Raw genomic sequence first — 24915 nt, 5'->3', positions numbered from 1 at the left:
ACACACACACACACACTCAACCAGTCACTCACACTCACACACACACACACACTCAACCAGTCACTCACACACACACACACTCAACCAGTCACTCACACACACACACACTCAACCAGTCACTCACACACACACACACAATCAACCAGTCACTCACACACACACACACTCAACCAGTCACTCACACACACACACACTCAACCAGTCACTCACACACACACACACTCAACCAGTCACTCACACACACACACACACACACTCAACCAGTCACTCACACTCACTCAGTCACACACAGTCAACCAGTCACTCAGTCACACACAGTCAACCAGTCACTCACACTCAACCAGTCACTCTCACACACACACACTCAACCAGTCACTCTCACACACACACTCAACTAGTCACTCACACACACACACACACACTCAACCAGTCACTCACACACACTCAACCAGTCACTCACACTCAACCAGTCACTCTCACTCACACTCAACCAGTCACTCTCACTCACACTCAACCAGTCACTCACACACACACACACACCCAACCAGTCACTCACACACACACACACACACACACACCCAACCAGTCACTCACACACACACACACACACACTCAACCAGTCACTCACACTCACACTCAACCAGTCACTCTCACTCACACTCAACCAGTCACTCTCACTCACACTCAACCAGTCACTCACACACACACACACACACCCAACCAGTCACTCACACACACACACACACACACACTCAACCAGTCACTCACACACACACACACACTCAACCAGTCACTCACACACACACACACACTCAACCAGTCACTCTCACACACACACTCAACTAGTCACTCACACACACACACACACACTCAACCAGTCACTCACACACACTCAACCAGTCACTCTCACTCACACTCAACCAGTCACTCTCACTCACACTCAACCAGTCACTCTCACTCACACTCAACCAGTCACTCTCACTCACACTCAACCAGTCACTCTCACTCACACTCAACCAGTCACTCTCACTCACACTCAACCAGTCACTCACACACACACACACACCCAACCAGTCACTCACACACACACACACACACACACACCCAACCAGTCACTCACACACACACACACACACACTCAACCAGTCACTCACACTCACACTCAACCAGTCACTCTCACTCACACTCAACCAGTCACTCTCACTCACACTCAACCAGTCACTCACACACACACACACACACCCAACCAGTCACTCACACACACACACACACACCCAACCAGTCACTCACACACACACACACACACACACTCAACCAGTCACTCACACACACACACACACTCAACCAGTCACTCACCCCCCCCCCCAGTCACTCACCCACACCCCCCCCAGTCACTCACCCACACCCCCCCCCCCCAGTCACTCACCCACACACACACACACTGGGTGACACTGAAGGGGTTTTTCTGCTGAGGCTGAGCACGTCAAAACATCAGCTGCAGAGACAGCTATAAACCTGAGTGAAACATCCTGAGAGGGGTCAAAGAGAACAACGTGTGACTGAGGACGCCTTCAGGGTCTCTCTCTCTCACACACACTCACAGAGATTCATTGGTTACTAACTACAATCTACTCATCCACATCCTTTCATCTTAACCCTCGCCCTCTTCAGGAGGCAGTATGTACTTTAACCCCCACATCTCTCTCTGTCTCTTCTCTATATTTCACTCCCTCATTTCTCTCTGCCACTAGGACAATCATTTAAACGATACAAAAACACACTCTCCAACATCTGGAAGGCTCTGAAGCCCATCCCCCCTGCAGGCTGGATTCCAAAGCGCGCGCACACACACACACACCCTGCAGAGTCCTGTATACACAGTTGCTCTGCTCGTAGCCATCATCCTGTTTCTACACCAACCCCTGACTTGAAAGGACAACTACACCCAAAAACAGCCAAAAGTGTGAAATTCACACTCAGTTCAGTGCATTTCCACGGCTCCAGCCTCATCATTAAAACCACCTCCTTGTTTACGCACATTTGCTCAGCTCCGCACACCACACAGGTCACACTGTAGTTCACCAACTACACAATCTGTTTACACTCACACACCACCACCACGTCAGTGTCACTGCAGCGCTGAGAATGATCCACCACCACATCACACCTGCTCTGTGGGGGTCCTGAGCGCTGAGGAACAGGGGGGAGATGGGGGGTAACAAAGTATGCAGAGCTACAGACTGACCAGACCCACCATGACCCTGAATTGGATAAGGGTTACAGATGGATGGGGGTTCACTATTTGGCAAAGAACAGTTCACTGTGATCCTTTCGATGTGTTATAACTGATTATTAATTACTATTACTGTGTTTACAACTTAATAACATTACTAAGCTGATTGTAAAACATTTATACACCTTTATGAGTTTAGTCTTATTCTAAAATGTTACCAACAATTTTTATATAAAAAAAAACAAAACCTAAATATAAATTATCATTAATATGTTACATTCAGGCGGCATGGTGGAGCAGCAGGTAGTGTCTCTGTCACAGCTCCAGGGTCCTGGAGGTTGTGGGTTCAATTTCCGCTCCGGGTGACTGTCTGTGAGGAGTGTGGTGTGTTCTCTCTGTGTCTGCGTGGGTTTCCTCCGGGTGACTGTCTGTGAGGAGCGTGGTGTGTTGTCTCTGTGTCTGCGTGGGTTTCCTCCGGGTGACTGTCTGTGAGGAGCGTGGTGTGTTCTCTCTGTGTCTGCGTGGGTTTCCTCCGGGTGACTGTCTGTGAGGAGCGTGGTGTGTTCTCTCTGTGTCTGCGTGGGTTTCCTCCGGGTGACTGTCTGTGAGGAGTGTGGTGTGTTCTCCCGGTGTCTGCGTGGGTTTCCTCCGGGTGACTGTCTGTGAGGAGTGTGGTGTGTTCTCTCTGTGTCTGCGTGGGTTTCCTCCGGGTGACTGTCTGTGAGGAGCGTGGTGTGTTCTCTCTGTGTCTGCGTGGGTTTCCTCCGGGTGACTGTCTGTGAGGAGCGTGGTGTGTTCTCTCTGTGTCTGCGTGGGTTTCCTCCGGGTGACTGTCTGTGAGGAGCGTGGTGTGTTCTCCCGGTGTCTGCGTGGGTTTCCTCCGGGTGACTGTCTGTGAGGAGCGTGGTGTGTTGTCTCTGTGTCTGCGTGGGTTTCCTCCGGGTGACTGTCTGTGAGGAGCGTGGTGTGTTGTCTCTGTGTCTGCGTGGGTTTCCTCCGGGTGACTGTCTGTGAGGAGCGTGGTGTGTTGTCTCTGTGTCTGCGTGGGTTTCCTCCGGGTGACTGTCGTGAGGAGCGTGGTGTGTTCTCTCTGTGTCTGCGTGGGTTTCCTCCGGGTGACTGTCTGTGAGGAGTGTGGTGTGTTCTCTCTGTGTCTGCGTGGGTTTCCTCCGGGTGACTGTCTGTGAGGAGCGTGGTGTGTTCTCTCTGTGTCTGCGTGGGTTTCCTCCGGGTGACTGTCTGTGAGGAGCGTGGTGTGTTCTCTCTGTGTCTGCGTGGGTTTCCTCCGGGTGACTGTCTGTGAGGAGTGTGGTGTGTTCTCTCTGTGTCCGCGTGGGTTTCCTCCGGGTGCTCCGGTTTCCTCCCACAGTCCAAAAACACACGTTGGTAGGTGGATTGGTGACTCAAAAGTGTCCGTAGGTGTGAGTGTGTGAGTGAATGTGTGTGTGTGTGTGTGTGTGTTGCCCTGTGAAGGACTGGCGCCCCCTCCAGGGTGTATTCCCGCCTTGCGCCCAATGATTCCAGGTAGGCTCTGGACCCACCGCGACCCTGAATTTGATAAGCGGTTACAGATAATGAATGAATGAATGAATGAATGTTACATTAACACCGAGATTCTCATCTGAAACTCGTCTAAACCCAAACTCACTCGTACATTTGGACACAATATTATCCTCAAGAACAGCGCAAATCCACCACATGCTTTTCAAACTACTTCATTTTAAAAGGAGTTTGCAGACTAAAGGATGTGTGTCATTGACTGCAGTCTTCGTTTTATTTCTTTATCTGTTTAAAAATGATTAATCTTTTGTTGTTTTATTTCATTTACTGCTCCAACATCTCTGTCTTTTCCCTGCACTCTCTCTGTAAACCTTCTGAATCACCGCTGTGTTTGAAAGGTCCTCTATACAAACCTGCCTTGCCTTGACACACAAAAGTGACCCGCTGAAAACAGCAGCGCTCCATCACAGAGAAACTAGATGGACACAGGCCCTTTTCCCTGTTAATCATCAGACTCGTGCCCTCAAATAAATGTCCACGTGCCCACATGCACTGCTCTCACGCCCTTGTAAGGTTTGACTTGCTGCTGCCCTTCAGGAACCTATTTATCAGAGCAGCAGGCAATTACCAACCCTCCCACAGGCCAAGGCACTTCCTGACAGCTTCCCGCACAATTCAGAGGTGGAATAAAGTCCAGTCAGGAACAGCAGCATGTGACGCCATTGCCTCTGTGTGTGTGTGTGTGTGTGTGTTAAAGCCTCAGAGGTGTGTTAGCTTTTATCATTACATTTCTTGTTGCATTCAGGTGAGTAACACACACACACACACACAGAGAGAGAGAGAGAGAGAGAGAGAGAGAGAGAGAGAGAGAGAAAGCCTAGCACCGGACTGAGACACTTTGTTTTTTTACTCATTTACAGACACTGGGGCTTCGTAAACACATTAGAGCGGTTTCCAGAGCAGCACACGGAGAGGAGTTTATAAAAATTAATATCTTTAACTTAATAAACTACATTTAGAACACCTTTATGAATCGCATAAAAACCTGTTTATTACATGGTTATTATTTTGGATGTAAACATCTTAAAATTCTTTGATAATCATTTCTAACATAAAGATTTCTAACAGAGATCTCTTTTGTCTCATACTGAAAGTGAAAGAGAACTTACTGAGAATGTGGAGATGAAGAACAAGCTCAGACCTGAGAATGTGAATTTAGCTACTTCATGTAATAGGGCACAGCCAGGGGCGGAGCCAGGGGGTGGCCAATGATGGCCAAGGCCATTGTTTCTGTCTGTGTGTTATAACTGATCATTACTGACTTTTAATGTATTAACAACATAATTAATAACTATTAATAAACAGATGTTAAAGATTTAAAAACTTTATAACAAATTTAAAAATGGGCAAGAAAAACAACGAACATCAATATCTGCCATCAGTAGTTATGGTTAGATTAGTTATGGTTAGATTAGTTATGGTTAGTGTTATGTTGGTGTAGTTATGGTTAGATTAGTTATGGTTAGTGTTATGTTGGTGTAGTTATGGTTAGTGTAGTTATGGTTAGTGTTATGTTGGTGTAGTTATGGTTAGATTAGTTATGGTTAGTGTTATGTTGGTGTAGTTATGGTTAGATTAGTTATGGTTAGTGTTATGTTGGTGTAGTTATGGTTAGATTAGTTATGGTTAGTGTTATGTTGGTGTAGTTATGGTTAGTGTAGTTATGGTTAGTGTTATGTTGGTGTAGTTATGGTTAGATTAGTTATGGTTAGTGTTATGTTGGTGTAGTTATGGTTAGTGTAGTTATGGTTAGTGTTATGTTGGTGTAGTTATGGTTAGATTAGTTATGGTTAGTGTAGTTTGGGTTAGATTAGTTATGTTAGTGTTATGGTTGGTGTAGTTAGATTAGTAATGGTTAGTGCAGTTATGGTTAGTGTTGTTATGGCTGGTGTAGTTAGTTTAGCAATGGTTAGATTAGTAATGGTTAGTTTAGTTATGGTTAAGGTATGGATAAGTCTCCATGAAATGAATGTAAATCAGTGTCCCCACAATGTACGGACACCATTGTGTGTAGGCAGTGTTCAGATAGGAAATGTTACTGTGAGTGCGAGGTTCCCCTAAGGGAGGGGGGCTCACTTGCAGTGTACCCCTCACTCCACAGCATCACACACACACACACACACACACAATATAGAGGTAATTGTATATTGATTTGAGAATCTGAAACACTTGTGCTTTTCAGAGCATTTCATTTCAGCTGGTTACCTAATTCTACAAGAATTCCACCACAGCAGCTGCAGCCCAGTCCTGACCTGTCTGCAGACTCTAGAACAGGAAGAGTGTCTCTGCACGCGTGCAGACACACACACACACACACACAAAATGTGCACCCATGGATGGTAAACAAGTATTTAGTTGTTATATATAAATTTCTCTTTCTTTCTCATACACACACACACACACACACACAGACAGACAGACAGACAGACAGACAGACAGACATGCGTGAACACACACAATTTGACGGCCTGCTTTGGTAAGAAAAGTCAAATCTCTCGCTGCACTGAAACACAGGAATGTTTCTGGCACAGGATCCTCTTTCAGGAGAACAAACACACAAAGCAGCTGTGTGTGTGTGTGTGTGTGTGTGGCAGAGAGCGGGAAAAACTGGATCATAGCACCCAAAAACCAAAACCACTAGGTGATAACGTGTGAACTGGTTGAACAGGACACAGCAGAGAGGAGTGAATGAGGATAGAGTTACAACCCCAACACTCTCCAGTCGCTTGTGAACAGAGAGATCTGCACTGACCTGTGTGTTCTGACCCGGTTCTATCAGAGCGGAGTTAACCCTTCCAGCGGTGTGTGTTGTGACCCGGTTCTATCTAGGTGTTAACTACTAGGTGTGCTACAGTAGCTCCTCTGTGGGTCGGGACCAGACGGACTCCCTTCACTCCTCCCACAGTCAGTGAGTCTCGGACCCAGGACCGTGGTTCCACTCACCGCTCGCACTTCCTCTGAACACTTTGGGTCGATACTGACCACTGCACAACGGGGACACAACACAGACCTAAGGTTCTGTCCAAAACATTATGACAAAGTATGGATTTGTTAAATCTACAGCACACTTCATTTAACACAGTGAAGTATTTATTAACGACTAAAACTAGGCACTGGACGAACACCTCCAACAACACTGGACTGTCACCAGGAGGGGTGTCTCCGCGGCCGGCAGAGAGTGGTGCTGACTGCAGCTTGGCAGCAGTGGTGGGAGCCACAGTGAGGAAGTGAGACAGATGGTCAGTGGGTTGTGTGCCGAGGCCAGTGCATTCTCCAGGGGGAGACAGAGTGAGTGTCAGTGAATAGAGGCTTTTCAGCCTCAGGAACCACACGCAAGAGCAAAGCAAAGCTGTTTCTCTCCTTTCGGCTCTTAACAGCGAGTCATGATCTGAAGATTAGAGTCAATGCTTTAAAGACTGTGAGTGAACCTGGAAACACAGGAGTGATTATTCAGACATCCGTCTTACGCCACTTTTTCACTACAAGGGGAATCCACTACTGGACTCTACTCTCTGTTTGGTTCATATTCCACTCCCACAGCTTCCCGCCTGAAGTGTATCTGGTGTCGTCTCCAAACCCCGTCTCTAAGAGGAACAGTGGGCTTTTGAAACCACAACAACGGCGGTGGTAGTGTTAAGAGGTGTTTACTCATGGTGTATTGGCGTGTTGTTGTTGTTGGGGACTGAACACAGCTCCGTCATCAGTTCAGACAGATCAGTAGAGTTTGTTCCTTCCTTGTTGCAGCGTCCAGCTCTCGCTGGATTCTTTCGTCGGCCACCGATCCAAGGAGCGTTTGAACCTCTTCAAAAGACCACGGCGTCATTTTACGAGCTGCCGTCGTGAGTCGGATAAAAACAAACGTGATCTCTGCTGCAGCTGGAGATTTTACAGATGGAGAGTTGGTGCTGGTCGTCTGCGTTGCGTGGCGTAGAGTGACGACTCTCTCTGGACGATCAGCGCTCTGCAAGGTTTACACGCCACGGTTTAGTCCCTACTCGACTCGCTCTGAACCACGAGAGAACAGCCACTAAACAAGAACCCGCTTCCAGAACCAGGACCTGATTCACCTGGTGGAGGAGTGAGAGTCGAGTAGCCTTTAGCTCTTATTGTCCAGGAACTACACGGTGCTTCCTCAGAGTCTAATGCATATGCTGCAGTCAGCCACAAACGTCTAAACTCTACTGATAACGTTACACACAGTACTGTGTTGATTATCATAATAATAAATGAATGAATGAATGAACCCTCAAAGAGCTTTACAATCCTTGGGACCATGAGAGGGAGTGACAGCTGTGTTTATTCCTGTCACTGCACCCAGACACTGGGATCCACACAGACCTCAGGGACAGCACCCCCCGTTGGACACACCAACCCCACCTCCAGCACCACCCAAGCTTTTCTAAGATAAGTTCTGACGGAGTGCACGGAGGAATTGTGCACACGAGGTTAAACCCCAAAGCTTATAAGCACACGGAGTGCATTAGTTAATGATACAATCTGTAATACTGACAGCAAGCCTTTAAAACAGGGTTTGTGTTTCGCATCTGGCAACTCGAGATTTTCTGGCTGGACTCTGATTGGACAGAGGGTGGGATCACAGTCAGGAACATCCACACAGCTCCGCTCCTGACTGGGCACATCTCAAAGAGAATACACTGCTTCAGCGCAGCTATCAGGGACACCAGCGTTTCAGCATAGTCTCTTTAACATAGTCATAAAGTGCCCAGGGTGTGAGATCCTAAGTACACAGAATCTATTAATATATATGAGCTCTGCTGCTCTTGTTCTCTAGTGCTATATTCACCAGATGTGCACCTTCTCACTTCAGATTAACATTCAGAAAATGAGTCTGAAATATTGCCCTGGATTTGGCAGCGGATCCTTCGCCTTAAATCAGGGAGGAGTGAGGAGTGAGAGCTGGTTCTGGAAGAGAGCGTGAATCCATTCCAGTGTTCCAAAATCATTCCAAATCAACATCACTGTGTTCTTAAACAGTCTCTGGAAAATAAAATAATTTAAGGAGTGTGGTGTGTTCTCCCTGTGTCTGCGTGGGTTTCCTCCGGGTGACTGTCTGTGAGGAGTGTGGTGTGTTCTCCCTGTGTCTGCGTGGGTTTCCTCTGGGTGACTGTCTGTGAGGAGTGTGGTGTGTTCTCTCTGTGTCTGCGTGGGTTTCCTCCGGGTGACTGTCTGTGAGGAGTGTGGTGTGTTCTCCCTGTGTCTGTGTGGGTTTCCTCCGGGTGACTGTCTGTGAGGAGTGTGGTGTGTTCTCCCTGTGTCTGCGTGGGTTTCCTCCGGGTGACTGTCTGTGAGGAGTGTGGTGTGTTCTCCCTGTGTCTGCGTGGGTTTCCTCCGGGTGACTGTCTGTGAGGAGTGTGGTGTGTTCTCCCTGTGTCTGCGTGGGTTTCCTCCGGGTGACTGTCTGTGAGGAGTGTGGTGTGTTCTCCCTGTGTCTGCGTGGGTTTCCTCCGGGTGACTGTCTGTGAGGAGTGTGGTGTGTTCTCCCTGTGTCTGCGTGGGTTTCCTCCGGGTGACTGTCTGTGAGGAGTGTGGTGTGTTCTCCCTGTGTCTGCGTGGGTTTCCTCCGGGTGACTGTCTGTGAGGAGTGTGGTGTGTTCTCCCTGTGTCTGCGTGGGTTTCCTCCTGGTGACTGTCTGTGAGGAGTGTGGTGTGTTCTCCCTGTGTCTGCGTGGGTTTCCTCCGGGTGACTGTCTGTGAGGAGTGTGGTGTGTTCTCCCTGTGTCTGCGTGGGTTTCCTCCTGGTGCTCCGGTTTCCTCCCACGCTCCAAAAACGCTTGTTGGTAGGTGGATTGGCGACTCCAAAGTGTCCGTAGGTGTGAGTGTATGAGTGTGTGAGTGATGCCCTGTGAATGTGTGTGCCTTGCGCCAGTGATTCCAGGTAGGCCCTGCACTGGATAATGGTTATAGACAAAAAACACTGGTGAGTGACAGAGAAACACATGTTCTTGTTAGCGTTAGCTAAAGCTGGAATGGGAATAGCTCATTGTGTGAAATACAATTAGCTCAAGTGTCTTTTGAATAGAAATGACGGCCTACGACCCGTAAATTGTATCATGGACTTTTTCTCTATGTTTATATGAAAATAACAGACAGAAACTCTCGCAAACAGAAGTGAGACTGAGTTACAACACACACACACACACACACACACACACAGCCTTGAGGTAATTGTTTCTCCTTTGACTGAAGAAGTTTGTGCAGACAGTAATTAAATTTCTGCCTGATCGATCAAATCCGAGGAGTCCATGCGTTCGGCGGCTCTCTGCTGCTCCAGCGTGTGTTTCTCATTAATGGAAGCAAAATAAGCTGCAGCTGCTGTCCTCTGCTGATGATATAAGGTGTTTACTTAGACCCTGCCACATGAAGACACACCCTCAAACGCCACCAACTCTAAATCAAAACACATGACGGGTCCCGAGGCCTGGGCCTCATTTCTCGGCCGGTACGTCACAGAGTGAAGTGTGATACATGCGCAGCAGAGAAATGCAGCCTTCTCTCTGAGAGATCGGTGGCTCCTCAGTTTTAGAGACTGACCTACAGAGGACTGTCCACACTCAGGCTCTGAGAGACAGCTACAGAGAAAACTACTTCTCCTTCTCTCAGTCTGGTGCCTAACACACAAAGGGAAACATTGGTGCTGCTCCACAGGCTGAAAACAAAACCCCAGGCCTCTGCCCAGCGAGAGTTATAAACATTTAGAAGTGCCACATAGGATAAAAGTATTAAAGTAACATTAGGTATTATTTTTACCTTTAAATTACAGCTTCAAAATCACTGTGATGCTCCACTGAGCTGTAACAGGAAGAACAGAAACTCTGTCGTTGCTACTCTGGGCTCAGCACTGCAGAAACTGCACTGTGTAACTTTTGGAGGAGGGTAAAGTAGTCTTCACACGTTACCTGGCAGTCCCTTCAATCACACACAACAACAGCTTCCTTTCACAAGCTCAACACATTCGAAGGAGCGCCCAGATCTGTGTCAGCTAACAGATGTCCTGCTGGCTGTGGTTCTGCTTGGGGAGAGGGAAGCCCACCCCAACCACCCCGAGGACGATCAGACTGGACTCCTGGCCTGAGACGGTGCAGATCTCAAGTCTCCAGGAGGTGGCGCTAACGCTTAGACCCCTGCACGCTCACGGCTGAATCAACCGGTCTGGACACAGACGCCAGAATCAGACGAGTACAGGACACGCGTGGACTCACCGCCTCTGTGTGGATGGGGTGGACTGCGAACAGCAGCGCAGTGAGCAGCGCCAGGCGTCCGTTCTTGAAGACGAAGCGTTCACACGTGTGCATTAGGAGAGCACTCACTGCGCAGTGCAGACACACGTTCACCACGTGGAAATAAAACGGATTCATACCACCCAGCAGAACGTTCAGCCTAGAGAGAGAGAGAGAGAGTAGAGTAGAGAGACAGGAGAGAGAGAGAGGAGAAAGAGAGACAGGGAGAGAGAGGAGAGAGAGAGAGGAGAAAGAGAGAGACAGGGAGAGAGAGGAGAGAGAGAGAGGAGAAAGAGAGAGACAGGGAGAGAGAGGAGAGAGAGAGAGAGAGAGTAGAGAGACAGGAAAGAGAGAGACAGGAGAGAGAGAGAGAGAGAGAGAGAGAGCAAGAGAGAGAGGAGAGAGTGAGTGTAGAGAGAGAGAGCAAGGAGAAAGAGCGCAAGGAGAAAGAGAGAGAGAGAGAGAGGGTAAACATTTATATCAATGTGAAAATCAGAGAGTAAAGAGCATGAGACAATCATCGTAAAATCTAAATATTCTTTAAAGCGTGACTCATATGAAGATGGAGTGTCAACAACAACAACATCAACACAGTTCATATCGGAATAAACACAAAGAGGAGAGAAAACAGATACAGATGAGAGAGAGAGAGAGAGAGAGAGAGAGAGAGAGAGAGAGAGAGAGAGAGACAGGAGAGAGAGACAGGAGTGATTAAAGGACACTAGGTTATATTTCTGTCTTATATTTACAGCTGTAACAGATAGAACAGAGCCTCTGTCTTTGCTACTCCGAGCTCAGCACTGCAGAAACTGCACTATGTAACTTATGAAGGAGTGTAGGGAACCACCACCACCACACCCTCTCCGCTCTCTCCATGACTTCAGGGCAGTTCTGTAAAAGTAACATTCATTCTGCTGGGGGAGCCCTAGAGCAAAAATACCACCTCTTACTTAGTGTTCCTTTAATCACTGCTGACTGCCACTTTAAATGGTAAAAGACCCAACAGCAGAAGGTTTTACTCAGAACAGAATACAACATAAATCAATGAATAGATCTCTCTTTTCTCTCTCTCTCTCTCTCACACACACACACACACACACACACCATCTAATACACATTGAGTGAGTCTGGCATGGGCTTTTTTAAGCACACGCTGCTGGATATTCTGTCTGCAGGGAGCATTTAGAGAGAGAGAGAGAGAGAGAGACAAAGACAGGAGAGAGAAAGACAGGAGAGACAGGAGAGAGAGAGCGAGACAAAGACAGGAGAGACAGGAGAGAGAGAGAGAGAGAGAGAGAGAGAGAGAGAGAGACAGGAGAGAGAGAGAGAGACAAAGACAGGAGAGACAGGAGAGAGAGAGACAAAGACAGGAGAGACAGGAGAGAGAGAGAGAGAGAGAGAGAGAGAGAGAGAGACAGACAAAGACAGGAGAGAGAGCGAAGCAGAAAAGAGATAGAAACAATTACTCTGACGACTGCAACAGAGCGGTAATGAGGTACGGAGGGTCACCTTGGCTCAGAGCGGGGGCAGTGCGGCTGTGTAACGTAAAGTGTGTGCAGAGTAGGGCTGGGCAATGAGTCAGAAATTATTCAAAACTTCTAATCTTCATAATCTAATTATATTGATTTTTGTTTTAATTCTATTAATCTTTTTTTTGTTAATTCTGTTAACATGTCCCCACTGTGTGTTCACGTACTGTCCCTTTAAACCCACACCACCACACCGTAGTCATGTGACTCTGCCTCGTTCAGTCTGCCACACGGAGGAGAGCCTAAACACGGAGGTGGACCGAGCGACTGGAGCGGCTCGTACCAAAGAGAAACACCGAACATAAAGAAGTCAGTTTCCAAAGTGAATCCCCCGGTCTGTTTCACACTGAACACAATCACACACTGAATACGAACAGAGCACGGCTCAGACGCAGAGACGGAGCTCCCAGCCGCATCAGAGACACACACCCCACCATTAACACTGGAGTGTGTTTACAGCACGAGCCTCGACAGGGAACTGAGAGTCAAACAAGCAACAACAAAATAATCCTTCATTAAACCGTAATCGAGGTAAACTCTTCAAATCATCGTGATACTGACCCACGCTCATATCGCCCAGCACCAGCCCAGAGCGGTTAGTGTAGGAACCCAGCTTAAAGATTAAAAGCAACAGCCCTCCTAAGTGAGCTGATGATGAACGACTGCAGGGACGGGACACTTGAGGACATCCATAGCTTTAAATCCATCGCTCGGCCCCTTCACTGTAACAGTCAGAGAACAAACCTGTCATCGGGCATTTAGCTGTACTCTAACCTCACACAGCCCCGTCTTCTGCATGCACCCGGTCAGCCGAGGCCTGTGTGTGTGAGCGAGAGAGAGAGAGTGTGTAACAGAGCGACAGCGTGTGCATTACAATCACAGCCGAACAACAGGAGAACACGTCTGATGTTTACAGATCACTCCCAGAAAACAACGGCCGCGAAAAGCTTTCAGCTGCAATTAAAATCACGCACACGACCAAAACCAACTTCAGAGGAGCAGACAGTGCTTTTCCACCAACGAGAAAACAGAACGGCTTCCACGGAGACGTTTGAAGTTGGTTCCCAGCTGGAGCCAAAGAAGAGTTGATTACTCGACTCAAACCGTGACAGCATCCGAGGGTGTGACGTCATAAAGAAGCTCCAGAAAGAACTCAGAGCCTCAAATAAAGAGTCATGGCGCAGTGGAGATGGACGGGTCATTTACAGAGTGTTATATAAATAAATAAATAATGAGAAATAAAACAGTAGTGCGCTACTTTTGTGGCTGTTTTCTGGGGCTGTGTTTAGTGCGATGTGAGGATGCTTTAGTCAGTGTTGGTTACTTTTATCCACTGATTACACGTTTTACAGAGGAGTCATCGAGAGCATCATGACCAGCTGCAGCACTGTCTGGTTCGGGAACTGCACTGTGGCAGATCGCAAGTCCCTCCAGTGGATCGTGAAGACAGCTGAGAAGATTATCGCTGTGTCTCTTCCCTCCATCACAGACATCTACACCACTCGCTGTACCCGCAAAGCACTCAGCATTGTGGGAGATCACACACACCCTTCACACACACACTCTTCAACCTACCGCCGTCTGGAAAAAGGTATCGAAGCATTCGAGCCCTCACATCCAGACTCCGTAACAGCTTCTTCCCACATGCTATCAGACTCCTCCTGAACATCTAGAGACTGAGACTGGACTGAAAGAAGCACACACACACACATTTCACACAAACACAGGTCTGTTGGACTGTAAATGAGTGTACTGTTTACACAAATCCTCTTTACATCCAGTTACCGTTTACAGCACAAATACACTTTAAATCACAGCGTCTCTCTCCCCCCTGTTCGCCCCGTTTCATCTCCAGGACTTTTATTGTGTTATTTTATTCTCCACAGTTGTATAATGAAAGATTACAGAGATCCCCCTCTCCTTCTGGAGAAGAGAATGTACTGAACCTTTAGGAACACAACTGGACTCTAACACCACTGCTGCACCTTTAAAGATACACTCCACTGTTTGTAGCTTCAGTGACAGTGATGTTCCTGTACATTACGTTTTTTTGTTTTGAGAGTGTAGGACAGGCAACATTTACATTTACGCATCATACCTCACTACGATCTGAACTCACTGTAAACAAAGAATGAAGAGCGATGATGTCCTAACTCCACAGCTACGCTGGAACCATCAAAACTGGTGGAAACGTGGAGGTCTGGTGCGCTGGAGAGAACCAAGGTTCCAAGTATCAGGAATGAAACGTTCTTTTGTTGGAAAAGCGCTAACTGAGAAGCAGGGGGACACTACAGAGCTGGATACAAAGCTTTTTCAAGCGCTATCCTTATTTTTCTGCAGTGGGGACTGGTAATTTCCTCCTCACAGAGTCAGGACAGAGTCATGGTTAATCCACTGTTTACATCGAGGTCAGATCAGAGTGAGATATGATACACATGTGAAAGTGATGCTGAGTTCTGAGTCGTCTGTGGAGCTCAGGAACAGAGGAGAAAAGTAGCCAATGCACCTCGACACCCAAAGAAACGCACCCATACGACGCAGTTTCTTGTTTTTATTGGCTTCTTTTATTTTGTGGTTTTTTTTTTCCAAATCAGAAGTGTCATTTCCCTACTTCAGAAGAAGGTCCACAGACACGTCTGGTTCTCTGGTCTTTACCCAGAATACCACTGGGGACAGGTGAGAGTGGTGACACATGTCGACTGGTAAACTACAACTTTGCTTTCTGGCTCAGCTCCCACTTTCACTCACAATCCGTCTTCACACCACCTCCTGAAGAAGTCCTCCACTCGGGGTAGGGTCTTGCCCCTGGACCTAGAGACAGCATGCCGTCTTGTACCGAGGTTTTGTGTGAAATGAATTGTGAAATGAATGTGGATTCTAGTTGATTCAGAGGTGTGAAGAAGGTGCTTCAGAACATCGTTCGGTTCAAAATTTCTCTGAATCACCACTTTATAACTCGGCAGTTAGCTTTTCATTTTTACCGGGAGATGCTTCTTAAAATGCTCCTGAAGAAACTGCGCAGTTAAAGAGCTGAGGAAAAGCACAATCCAGAACGTTCACCGAGGGAAACCCAAAATAGAGGCAACCCACTGCTTGGTAGACGTCCTCTTCCTCGTCAGTAATGGAGCTCATGGACAGGAACGTATCGATCTGATGAGACATAGGGGACATTCTTTATTGCAGAATGTCCCCCATGTTTAACCCTTAGGAGTCTTATTTTGGACTTTCTGTGTCCTTCTGCCTCTGCCTTTACATTCCACATTAAACAATGTTTCATGCCTGTGTTTGGCTTTTTATGAGCTCTCTCTCTCTCTCTCTCTCTCCAATTCTGCCCCTCCTTCCCCTCCTCAGTCTATTCAGCTTGTAGAAGAGTCAGCGGATTCCAATCTTTTTTCCACTTCTTTGTAAGATGAAAAATGACAAAGATGTTCAAATAAATGCAGTATGTGTTCCATCCCGTTTTGCACACATTTAGTCATCTGTGAGTGATGACATCTCCCTTTCTACTTTCTCTATTCACATAAAACACACCGGCGGCAGTGCTCTGTGCGACTAACAGTGTCGTCCTGAACCAGTCATGAGGTGTGATCACGCTACATTCATTTCGGTTTTCTTAAAGAGTCAGGTTCACTTTTGGAAGAGCACACAGTGAACACAAAGACGTTTAAAGGACTTTGGGGACATTGTGTTTTCTGTTCCTGCCTTTAACCCAATATTTCCGGATGGAACATCTGACAAAGACAACGTGCTTACGAAAGATAAACGAATGAATATAGTCGTATATCACAGACACAGTGGAAGTGAGGCTGAAAATGAACTTCAGTCCTTTATCCAACTCCTGCCTTGTGAAAGAATCTGTGGTTTCTGTCTCTGCTTTGACCTGGTAAAAGGATCCTTTTCATTAAACGAGTCCGTGACGAGCAGACAACCCTCAAAATCAAATTCTGGACCGAGGAGTGGGCACCGAAACGGACCGTCGTCTACTTGTCGTTAGAGTTGAGCTGTGATTCCCCTGTCTCTTCTCTCCACACATCTGAGGAAGGGAGTCGGACCTGCCTCGAAGCTAGGGATAAGAGACTCGAGGAGAAGAGGCAGAGGATCTGAGACTCACATGACTTCACTCACTGGCAAACACCAGGCTTTGAGTTCAGTCACTCATGAAGATTTACACACACACACACACACACACACATCACTCACTGTACTTTCCAGGACACCTCTCTCTCTCTCTCTCTCTAACACGGCCCATTACCCCGATGTGCTCCAGGGATGAGAGAGATCTGAAGACAACACAAAGGCCACAGTCACAGATGGATACCACGGAGAACAGGTGCAGCGTGGGATCGACTGCATCCCTGAACTACCTCAACTATTTCTCTGGATCCTTAGTCATCACCAGTTCCCCCCCAATCAAACACTTAGCCCTTTTCCACCGGCTCCCGTTGAAAATCCTACATAAGCTGGTTCCCAAATCAGAGAATTTAAAAGAATAGTCAGTTCTTCAGTGCGAATCGCGACAGCGTCTGTGGGCGAATCAAGATGAAGAAGCTCCAGAAAGAGCTCAGAGCCTCAAATAAAGTGCTGTGGCACAGTGGGAGCTGGACGGGTCGTTTACAGGGTGTTATATCGTCCTCGATGCTGTTCTGGGTAAAGACCAGAGACACACCTGTGGATCTTTTCGTTTTGAAATGGGAAAATGGGTTTGAAAACAAAACAAACTAAAAAAACCTGGGAAATACGATGCTCCCTTTGTCTGGTTTTCTTTCTCCTGTCTCTCTCATGTTTTGAGACGTCCTGCTGCTCTCCAGGTGTCGCCCTGATCCAGCCCCTGTGTCCTGTACAAGATCCTGGCCTTGTCTCATCTACACTATCATGCTTGGCCATGCTTTTATCTCAAATTAACTCTGCACCTTCCTTTAACTCTCACAGAATCACTGACCACCTCCTCCTTCCTCAGACTCATACATCACTAATACTCTACATTCACATCACTATTAACCCCTTCATCTGTCATCACTTCACTTTTACTTCTGTTCTGCTCTCTGCTGTGTCTCCGGTATCGACCCGAGGAGGATGGGTTCCCCGTATGAGTCTTGGTTCCTTCCAAGGTTTCATCCTCGTGTGCAGAGGCTAAGGACCGGATCTCTGTAACGCTGCTCTGTGAAAAGCACTGTATAAATAAAGATTGATTGATTGATTGAGAGACCGGATTACAGAGATCCGGGTCTCTAAGAGGCTGGGACCCGGATCTCTGTAACGCTGCTCTGTGAAAAGCACTGTATAAATAAAGACTGATTGATTGATTGATTGATGAGATAAAAACAGGAAAGTGCTCAGTGTGTGTTTCTTGGGGCTGTGGTCAGTGCAAGTCGAGGAGTGTTGGCTACTTTTCTTTGCTGGAAAAAGGGCTAACAGTGCCACCAACCTTGGAGCGTAAAGGCAAGTAAAGATTTCTTTCCCTCCCTTGAGACACATGACTCCAGCCCCCACATTTTATCAGACGCTAACTCCACGTCTCAGTGTCGCAGTCACACAGCTCCAGGGGCCTGGAGGTTGTGGGTTCAATTCCTGCTCCAGGTGACTGTCTGTGAGGAGTGTGGTGTGTTCTCCCTGTGTCTGCGTGGGTTTCCTCCTACAGTCCAAAAACACACGTTGGTAGGTGGATTGGCGACTTGAAAGTGTACGTAGGTGTGAGTGTGTGAGTGAATGTGTGAGTGTGTGTGTTGCCCTGTGAAGGACTGGCACCCCCTCCAGGGTGTATTCCCCCCTTGCGCCCAATGATTCCAGGTAGGCTCTGGACCCACCGCGACCCTGAACTGGATGAGGGTTACAGACAATGATTGAATGAATGAATAACGCCACGTCTCTGGACAGCTCAACACGCTTGGAGGAGAATGCTAAATATCCAGACTTGTCGTGTCAAAACACAGATCGACGTGCTGGCTAAGCCTTGCTTCTGATCCCGACCTTGAACAGTTGAGGTTTAATGGGGGACGATGAGCTGTGAACTGTGATCTCTCAAAGATAAAGACAGCACTTCAGACAAAGAAGACAAAGCTTCAGTGCCTTTTAAACACAAAATACGCGAGGTGTTACAGTGCATCTCTCTAAAAACACAAAGAGGGATTACATTAGTCCGCTGTCAGAGGGTTTTCCACAGGCTCTCTGTAAACATGACTTAGAAAACTCTACCCACAGCTCAATTCAGATTTAGCACCATGTATGTAATCTTCTTATTTTTCAGTTTCAGAAAACAACGACTCATTCCTAAAATAATCCCAGCCGCACGAAGCAGTCCGGGTGTCTGTCTGTGATCAGGGCACACGCTGCAATATGACAACAACACGAGGGCGAACAGGAGACGTTTCCACACGATGGGGTTAAGAGACAGAGCTGCATCACGGCGACAAAACGGAGCACATCCTGTCGGGCTGCGCGCATGAACACTCGTCACTTGTCAGACAACTCTCAGAGCAATCATTAGCAGCGTGGGGCTTAGGCTTAGCGTTTTCAAGCAGCACTCTACAGAAATGGCTTTGGCCTTTTAGAGCACTTTGCTCAGCGTGTTCTTGGATCCGGAATCCCTCGACTTGGTTGTTGATGCACAAGAAACAGACCTAAATGGCAGTGCTGTATCAGACCGCAGAGATCACAGCTGTCATCATCATTAATGCATGTTACACTCAAAGCATAAACAAATTGATCAAAATGGGGAATCTGTTTCTGTACGTAACAGAGTTTTACACGGCACATGGCATGAAGAAATCCCTTGTTTAAAGCATGTTCAAATAACTGTGTTCATCTGGAGCCCACCAACCCACACACTGTGAAACAAGACCCACACCTCCGTTTTCTGTGAGCTACCAGAAGTCAGAAAACACGGGATAAAACGAGCCGTTCAGATTCTGCTCCGCTTCTGATGGATGTCAAGAGCAGAGACGTTAGAATGGCCCCGCCCCCTCGTCTGAGTCTGTCCAATCACAGCGCTGGACCCGTGTTTATGTGAGAGCGCAAAGACGAGGTTGAACTCAGCGAAACAGACACAACGAGCGCGGAGAAATAAGAGCACTGAGTAAAAACGGAGAAGAAAGAGAACAGAGTGAAAACGGCTAAAAACCAGAGCTTCTGCTCCTCGCTCCTCACTGCTGTGCGCTCGGGGTCGGGGTGAACAGCGAGCGGCTCGTTATCATTTAAAGGAACAGGTGCTGAAAGCGGGCGTTCTGAACAGGGGCTGTTTACACAGGGGGAGAACACTGCTGTGGGGCTCGTGGGGTTTGGACCAAAGCGGGTCACAGACGTTTCATTAAGAACCAGAACTGTGTTCCACTGTGGAGACGAGGAGCTTTAAAGTGAATGCCCTTCTTTGGATATATTGAAAACTATTGTGAGTGAAGAATTTATAAGTAGCAGGCTGTTTAGAACATGACACTTAAACATTTCCTAAAAAAAAAAAACTCATTTGGACCTGTGAATCCACTCAGGATTTATTCTGTGAGGAAAGAAAAAAAGTACTTTGTGGAGAGAGAGAAAAAAGAGAGAGAGGAGAAAGAGAGAGAGAGAGGAGAGGAGAGAGAGAGGAGAGAGAGAGACAGAGAGAGAGACAGAGAGAGAGAGAGAGGAGAAAGAGAGAGAGAGAGAGAGAAGAGAAAGAGAGAGAGAGAGAGAGAGAGAGAGAGAGAGACTCTTCTTTCTCTCTCAGTCCCTGTGGAGTTTCCATAAACAAAAGCACTGCGGCTAATGCTGTTACTCAACCACAGCGCACCTTCCTTCCCACACTGTCTCACAGAATAAAGCTATATTTGATCTGAAGTGGCATTTCCGTACCTGTAAACACCAAATAAACCCACAAAAGTGAGAAACAGATCATAAATAACCCCACAGCCTTCAGTTCTAACACAATCAAATGTTTAGCCTAGCATTCAACACCCGGCAAAACAGAGTATTAGCCCAAATCTTACAGGTTACATCTAAATAAAACTCACAAACAGCAGCTCATTCTCTGACTACAACTCATTTGTGTGAGAAACGCCAGTGTATTCCGAGTTTAATCTTTAATCTGTAAAGAGTTCACATCTTCATACGCTGAGCAATCGAGTGAGAAAAGACAGTCTATTTCACGTTTATCTCTTCGTATTCACTTCAGTACGTTTTGTAATCATCCGTCTGAAGTCTAATGATCAGGTAGAGGACTGAAATGAGAAGAGTCTGAGCTTTAAACTAAATTTTAAACAACTACATTTACTCAATTTATCACTCAGGTCATTTCTGTACAACATTACAAACTGAACTCAATGATTTTTTAATGCAAAGCATCTCATGGAACTGTTTCACTAGAGGGTGCTGTTCAACCCACACAGACACAGAGAGAACACACCACACTCCTCACAGACAGTCACCCGGAGGAAACCCAAGCAGACACAGAGAGAACACACCACACTCCTCACAGACAGACACCCGGAGGAAACCCACGCAGACACAGAGATAACACACCACACTCCTCACAGACAGACACCCGGAGGAAACCCACACAGACACAGAGAGAACACACCACACTCCTCACAGACAGTCACCCGGAGGAAACCCAAGCAGACACAGAGAGAACACACCACACTCCTCACAGACAGACACCTGGAGGAAACCCACGCAGACACAGGGAAAACACACCACACTCCTCACAGACAGTCACCCGGAGGAAACCCACGCAGACACAGAGAGAACACACCACACTCCTCACAGACAGTCACCCGGAGGAAACCCACGCAGTCACAGGGAGAACACACCACACTCCTCACAGACAGTCACCCGGAGGAAACCCACGCAGACACAGAGAGAACACACCACACTCCTCACAGACAGTCACCCGGAGGAAACCCACGCAGACACAGGGAGAACACACCACACTCCTCACAGACAGTCACCCGGAGGAAACCCACGCAGACACAGGGAGAACACACCACACTCCTCACAGACAGACACCTGGAGGAAACCCACGCAGACACAGGGAGAACACACCACACTCCTCACAGACAGTCACCCGGAGGAAACCCACGCAGACACAGAGAGAACACACCACACTCCTCACAGACAGTCACCCGGAGGAAACCCACGCAGTCACAGGGAGAACACACCACACTCCTCACAGACAGTCACCCGGAGGAAACCCACGCAGACACAGAGAGAACACACCACACTCCTCACAGACAGTCACCCGGAGGAAACCCACGCAGACACAGGGAGAACACACCACACTCCTCACAGACAGTCACCCGGAGGAAACCCACGCAGACACAGGGAGAACACACCACACACCTCACAGACAGTCACCCGGAGGAAACCCAAGCAGACACAGAGAGAACACACCACACTCCTCACAGACAGACACCCGGAGGAAACCCACGCAGACACAGAGATAACACACCACACTCCTCACAGACAGACACCCGGAGGAAACCCACACAGACACAGAGAGAACACACCACACTCCTCACAGACAGTCACCCGGAGGAAACCCAAGCAGACACAGAGAGAACACACCACACTCCTCACAGACAGACACCTGGAGGAAACCCACGCAGACACAGGGAGAACACACCACACTCCTCACAGACAGTCACCCGGAGGAAACCCACGCAGACACAGAGAGAACACACCACACTCCTCACAGACAGTCACCCGGAGGAAACCCACGCAGTCACAGGGAGAACACACCACACTCCTCACAGACAGTCACCCGGAGGAAACCCACGCAGACACAGAGAGAACACACCACACTCCTCACAGACAGTCACCCGGAGGAAACCCACGCAGACACAGGGAGAACACACCACACACCTCACAGACAGTCACCCGGAGGAAACCCACGCAGACACAGAGAGAACACACCACACTCCTCACAGACAGTCACCCGGAGGAAACCCACGCAGACACAGGGAGAACACACCACACTCCTCACAGACAGTCACCCGGAGGAAACCCACGCAGACACAGGGAGAACACACCACACTCCTCATAGACAGTCACCCGGAGGAAACCCACGCAGACACAGAGAGAACACACCACACTCCTCATAGACAGTCACCCGGAGGAAACCCACGCAGACACAGAGAAAAATCAAATGTAACTTCACCGGTTTGGAACATTTCAGCTGTCCACCAAATGAAAAGAAAGAGTTCCAGAAAAGTCACTGTGAAAAGGGGAAGTACAGCTACCTGAGGTCCAGCACAACCGCCTCGGCCAGAAATTCAAGCATCGTCTCCACAAAACAACGGCTCAAGAGCCGTGAGAGAAACGGTAAACACAGAGGTAAAGAGCGTGTGCTCACCCTGGAACAACAACCTGCACTTTTACTTCAGTCATGAATTATACACACAACTGTAGGACTTCAGAAACAGAAGGAACTGTGGGAATATGTGCAGAGACAAGACGAGAGGAGAGGAGAAATAAAAAGGAGCAAATGGGAGAGGAGAGGAAAAAGATGAGAAGAGTAGAGAAGAGAAAAGGAAAGAAGAGAAGAGTAGAGAAGAGAAAAGGAAAGAAGAGAAGAGTAGAGTAGAGAAGAGAAAAGGAAAGAAGAGTAGAGTAGAGAAGAGAAAAGGAAAGAAGAGAAGAGTAGAGAAGAGAAAAGGAAAGAAGAGAAGAGTAGAGAAGAGAAAAGGAAAGAAGAGAATAGTAGAGAAGAGAAAAGGAGAGAAGGGAAAAGTAGAGAAGAGAAAAGGAAAGAAGAGAATAGTAGAGAAGAGAAAAGGAGAGAAGGGAAAAGTAGAGAAGAGAAAAGGAAAGAAGAGAAGAGTAGAGAAGAGAAAAGGAAAGAAGAGAATAGTAGAGAAGAGAAAAGGAAAGAAGAGAAGAGTAGAGAAGAGAAAAGGAAAGAAGAGAAGAGTAGAGAAGAGAAAAGGAAAGAAGAGAATAGTAGAGAAGAGAAAAGGAGAGAAGGGAAAAGTAGAGAAGAGAAAAGGAAAGAAGAGAAGAGTAGAGAAGAGAAAAGGAAAGAAGAGAATAGTAGAGAAGAGAAAAGGAAAGAAGAGAAGAGTAGAGAAGAGAAAAGGAAAGAAGAGAAGAGTAGAGAAGAGAAAAGGAGAGAAGGGAAAAGTAGAGAAGAGAAAAGTAGAGGAGAGATGAGTAGAGAAGAGAAGGGAAGAGAAGAGGAAAGTAGAGAGGAGTAGAGAAGGGGAGAGAAAGAAGAGGAGGAGGAGTGGTCCGCGGAGAGTGGTCTTACTTGAAGGACAGGACGCAGAGGGGGCGGTAGGACTTGTGGCTCGTGTTGTCCGCCATCGTCTTTCCCCAGAAGTCGTTGCTGAAGATGCTCCGCAGGCTGGAGGTCGGACGCACGTCCGCGTTGTTGACGATGGCCCACACGTCGTCGTGCACAAACTCCCCGCGCAGCGAGTTGCGGTAGCAGAGCGCGCACGCCGCCAGCAGCGCGCCGTAGTGACGCAGCAGCGCGGCGCCCGGCCGCGGGAGCGCGCACAGCCGCCGCCGCCGCGTCATCTCAGCAGCCTCCGTGCGCGGGGCTCGAGAGGCGCGCACGCGGCTGACAACATCTTATCACCGGGCTCCGTGTGGATTTCGTGCGCGACACACTCTCTCTCTCTCTCTCTCACACACACACACACACCCCTACTGGCACACACTCGCCGCGGAGCAGCACTGAGAAAACACTGGGAACACACGAGCAGTACAAGGCAAGAAACCGCCTCCCCGCGCATGCGCAGAGAGAGCGAGAGAGAGAGAGAGAGAGAGAGAGAGAGAGCGAGCAATATACGGACAATTTGAAAGAGGTGGAGAATAGGAGGAAAAGAAGAAAGAAAGGGAACAAAAAGGAGACAAAAACGCAGAGAGATGTGGACAGTGAAAAAGAAGGAGATGGAGAGGAGAAGAAAGGAAAAAAGCAGAGAGGGAGAGAGCGATGGTTATAAGCGATTGGTTTTTAGAAATCTCCACTGTAATCAGTCTCTACTCTGAGTGGATCAGACACAGCAGTGCTGCTGGAGTTTTTAAACCCTGTGTCCACTCTCTGTCCACTCTGTGAGACACTCCTCCCTCGTTGGTCCACCTTGTAGATGTAGAGTCAGAGACAGTAGCTCATCTGTCGCTGCACAGTGTGTGTCGCTCGTCCTCTAGTCCTTCATCAGTGACACAGGACGCTGTCGGCTGGATGTTTTTGGTCGGTGGACTGTTCTCGGTCCAGACACTGAGGGGTTTAAAAACTCCAGCAGCACTGCTGTGTCTGATCCACTCTACACCAGCACAACACACACTAACACACCACCACCACGTCAGTGTCACTGCAGCGCTGAGAATGATCCACCACCACATCACACCTGCTCTGTGGGGGTCCTGAGCGCTGAGGAACAGG

General features: G+C 48.0%; 1 protein-coding gene across 1 annotated transcript in view; it reads right to left on the bottom strand.

The window, feature by feature from the left end:
• Positions 1-24171, bottom strand: part of tmtc1 (transmembrane O-mannosyltransferase targeting cadherins 1) — a 36763-nt gene extending 12592 nt beyond the window's left edge. The window contains exons 1-2 of the mRNA XM_066668898.1: positions 23776-24171; positions 11014-11191 (exon numbers count right to left, since the gene is read on the bottom strand). Coding sequence (XP_066524995.1) covers positions 11014-11191; positions 23776-24047 — 450 coding nt within the window. The 5' untranslated portion in view covers positions 24048-24171. The remainder of the gene's footprint in view (positions 1-11013; positions 11192-23775) is intronic.
• Between the last annotated feature and the right edge of the window lie 744 nt (positions 24172-24915).

This window comes from Hoplias malabaricus, chromosome 4, assembly GCF_029633855.1.
Source record: "Hoplias malabaricus isolate fHopMal1 chromosome 4, fHopMal1.hap1, whole genome shotgun sequence".
NCBI classification, from domain to species: domain Eukaryota; kingdom Metazoa; phylum Chordata; class Actinopteri; order Characiformes; family Erythrinidae; genus Hoplias; species Hoplias malabaricus.
The sequence above is the reverse complement of the archived record's forward strand: the minus strand, read 5'-3'. Positions and strand labels throughout refer to the sequence as shown.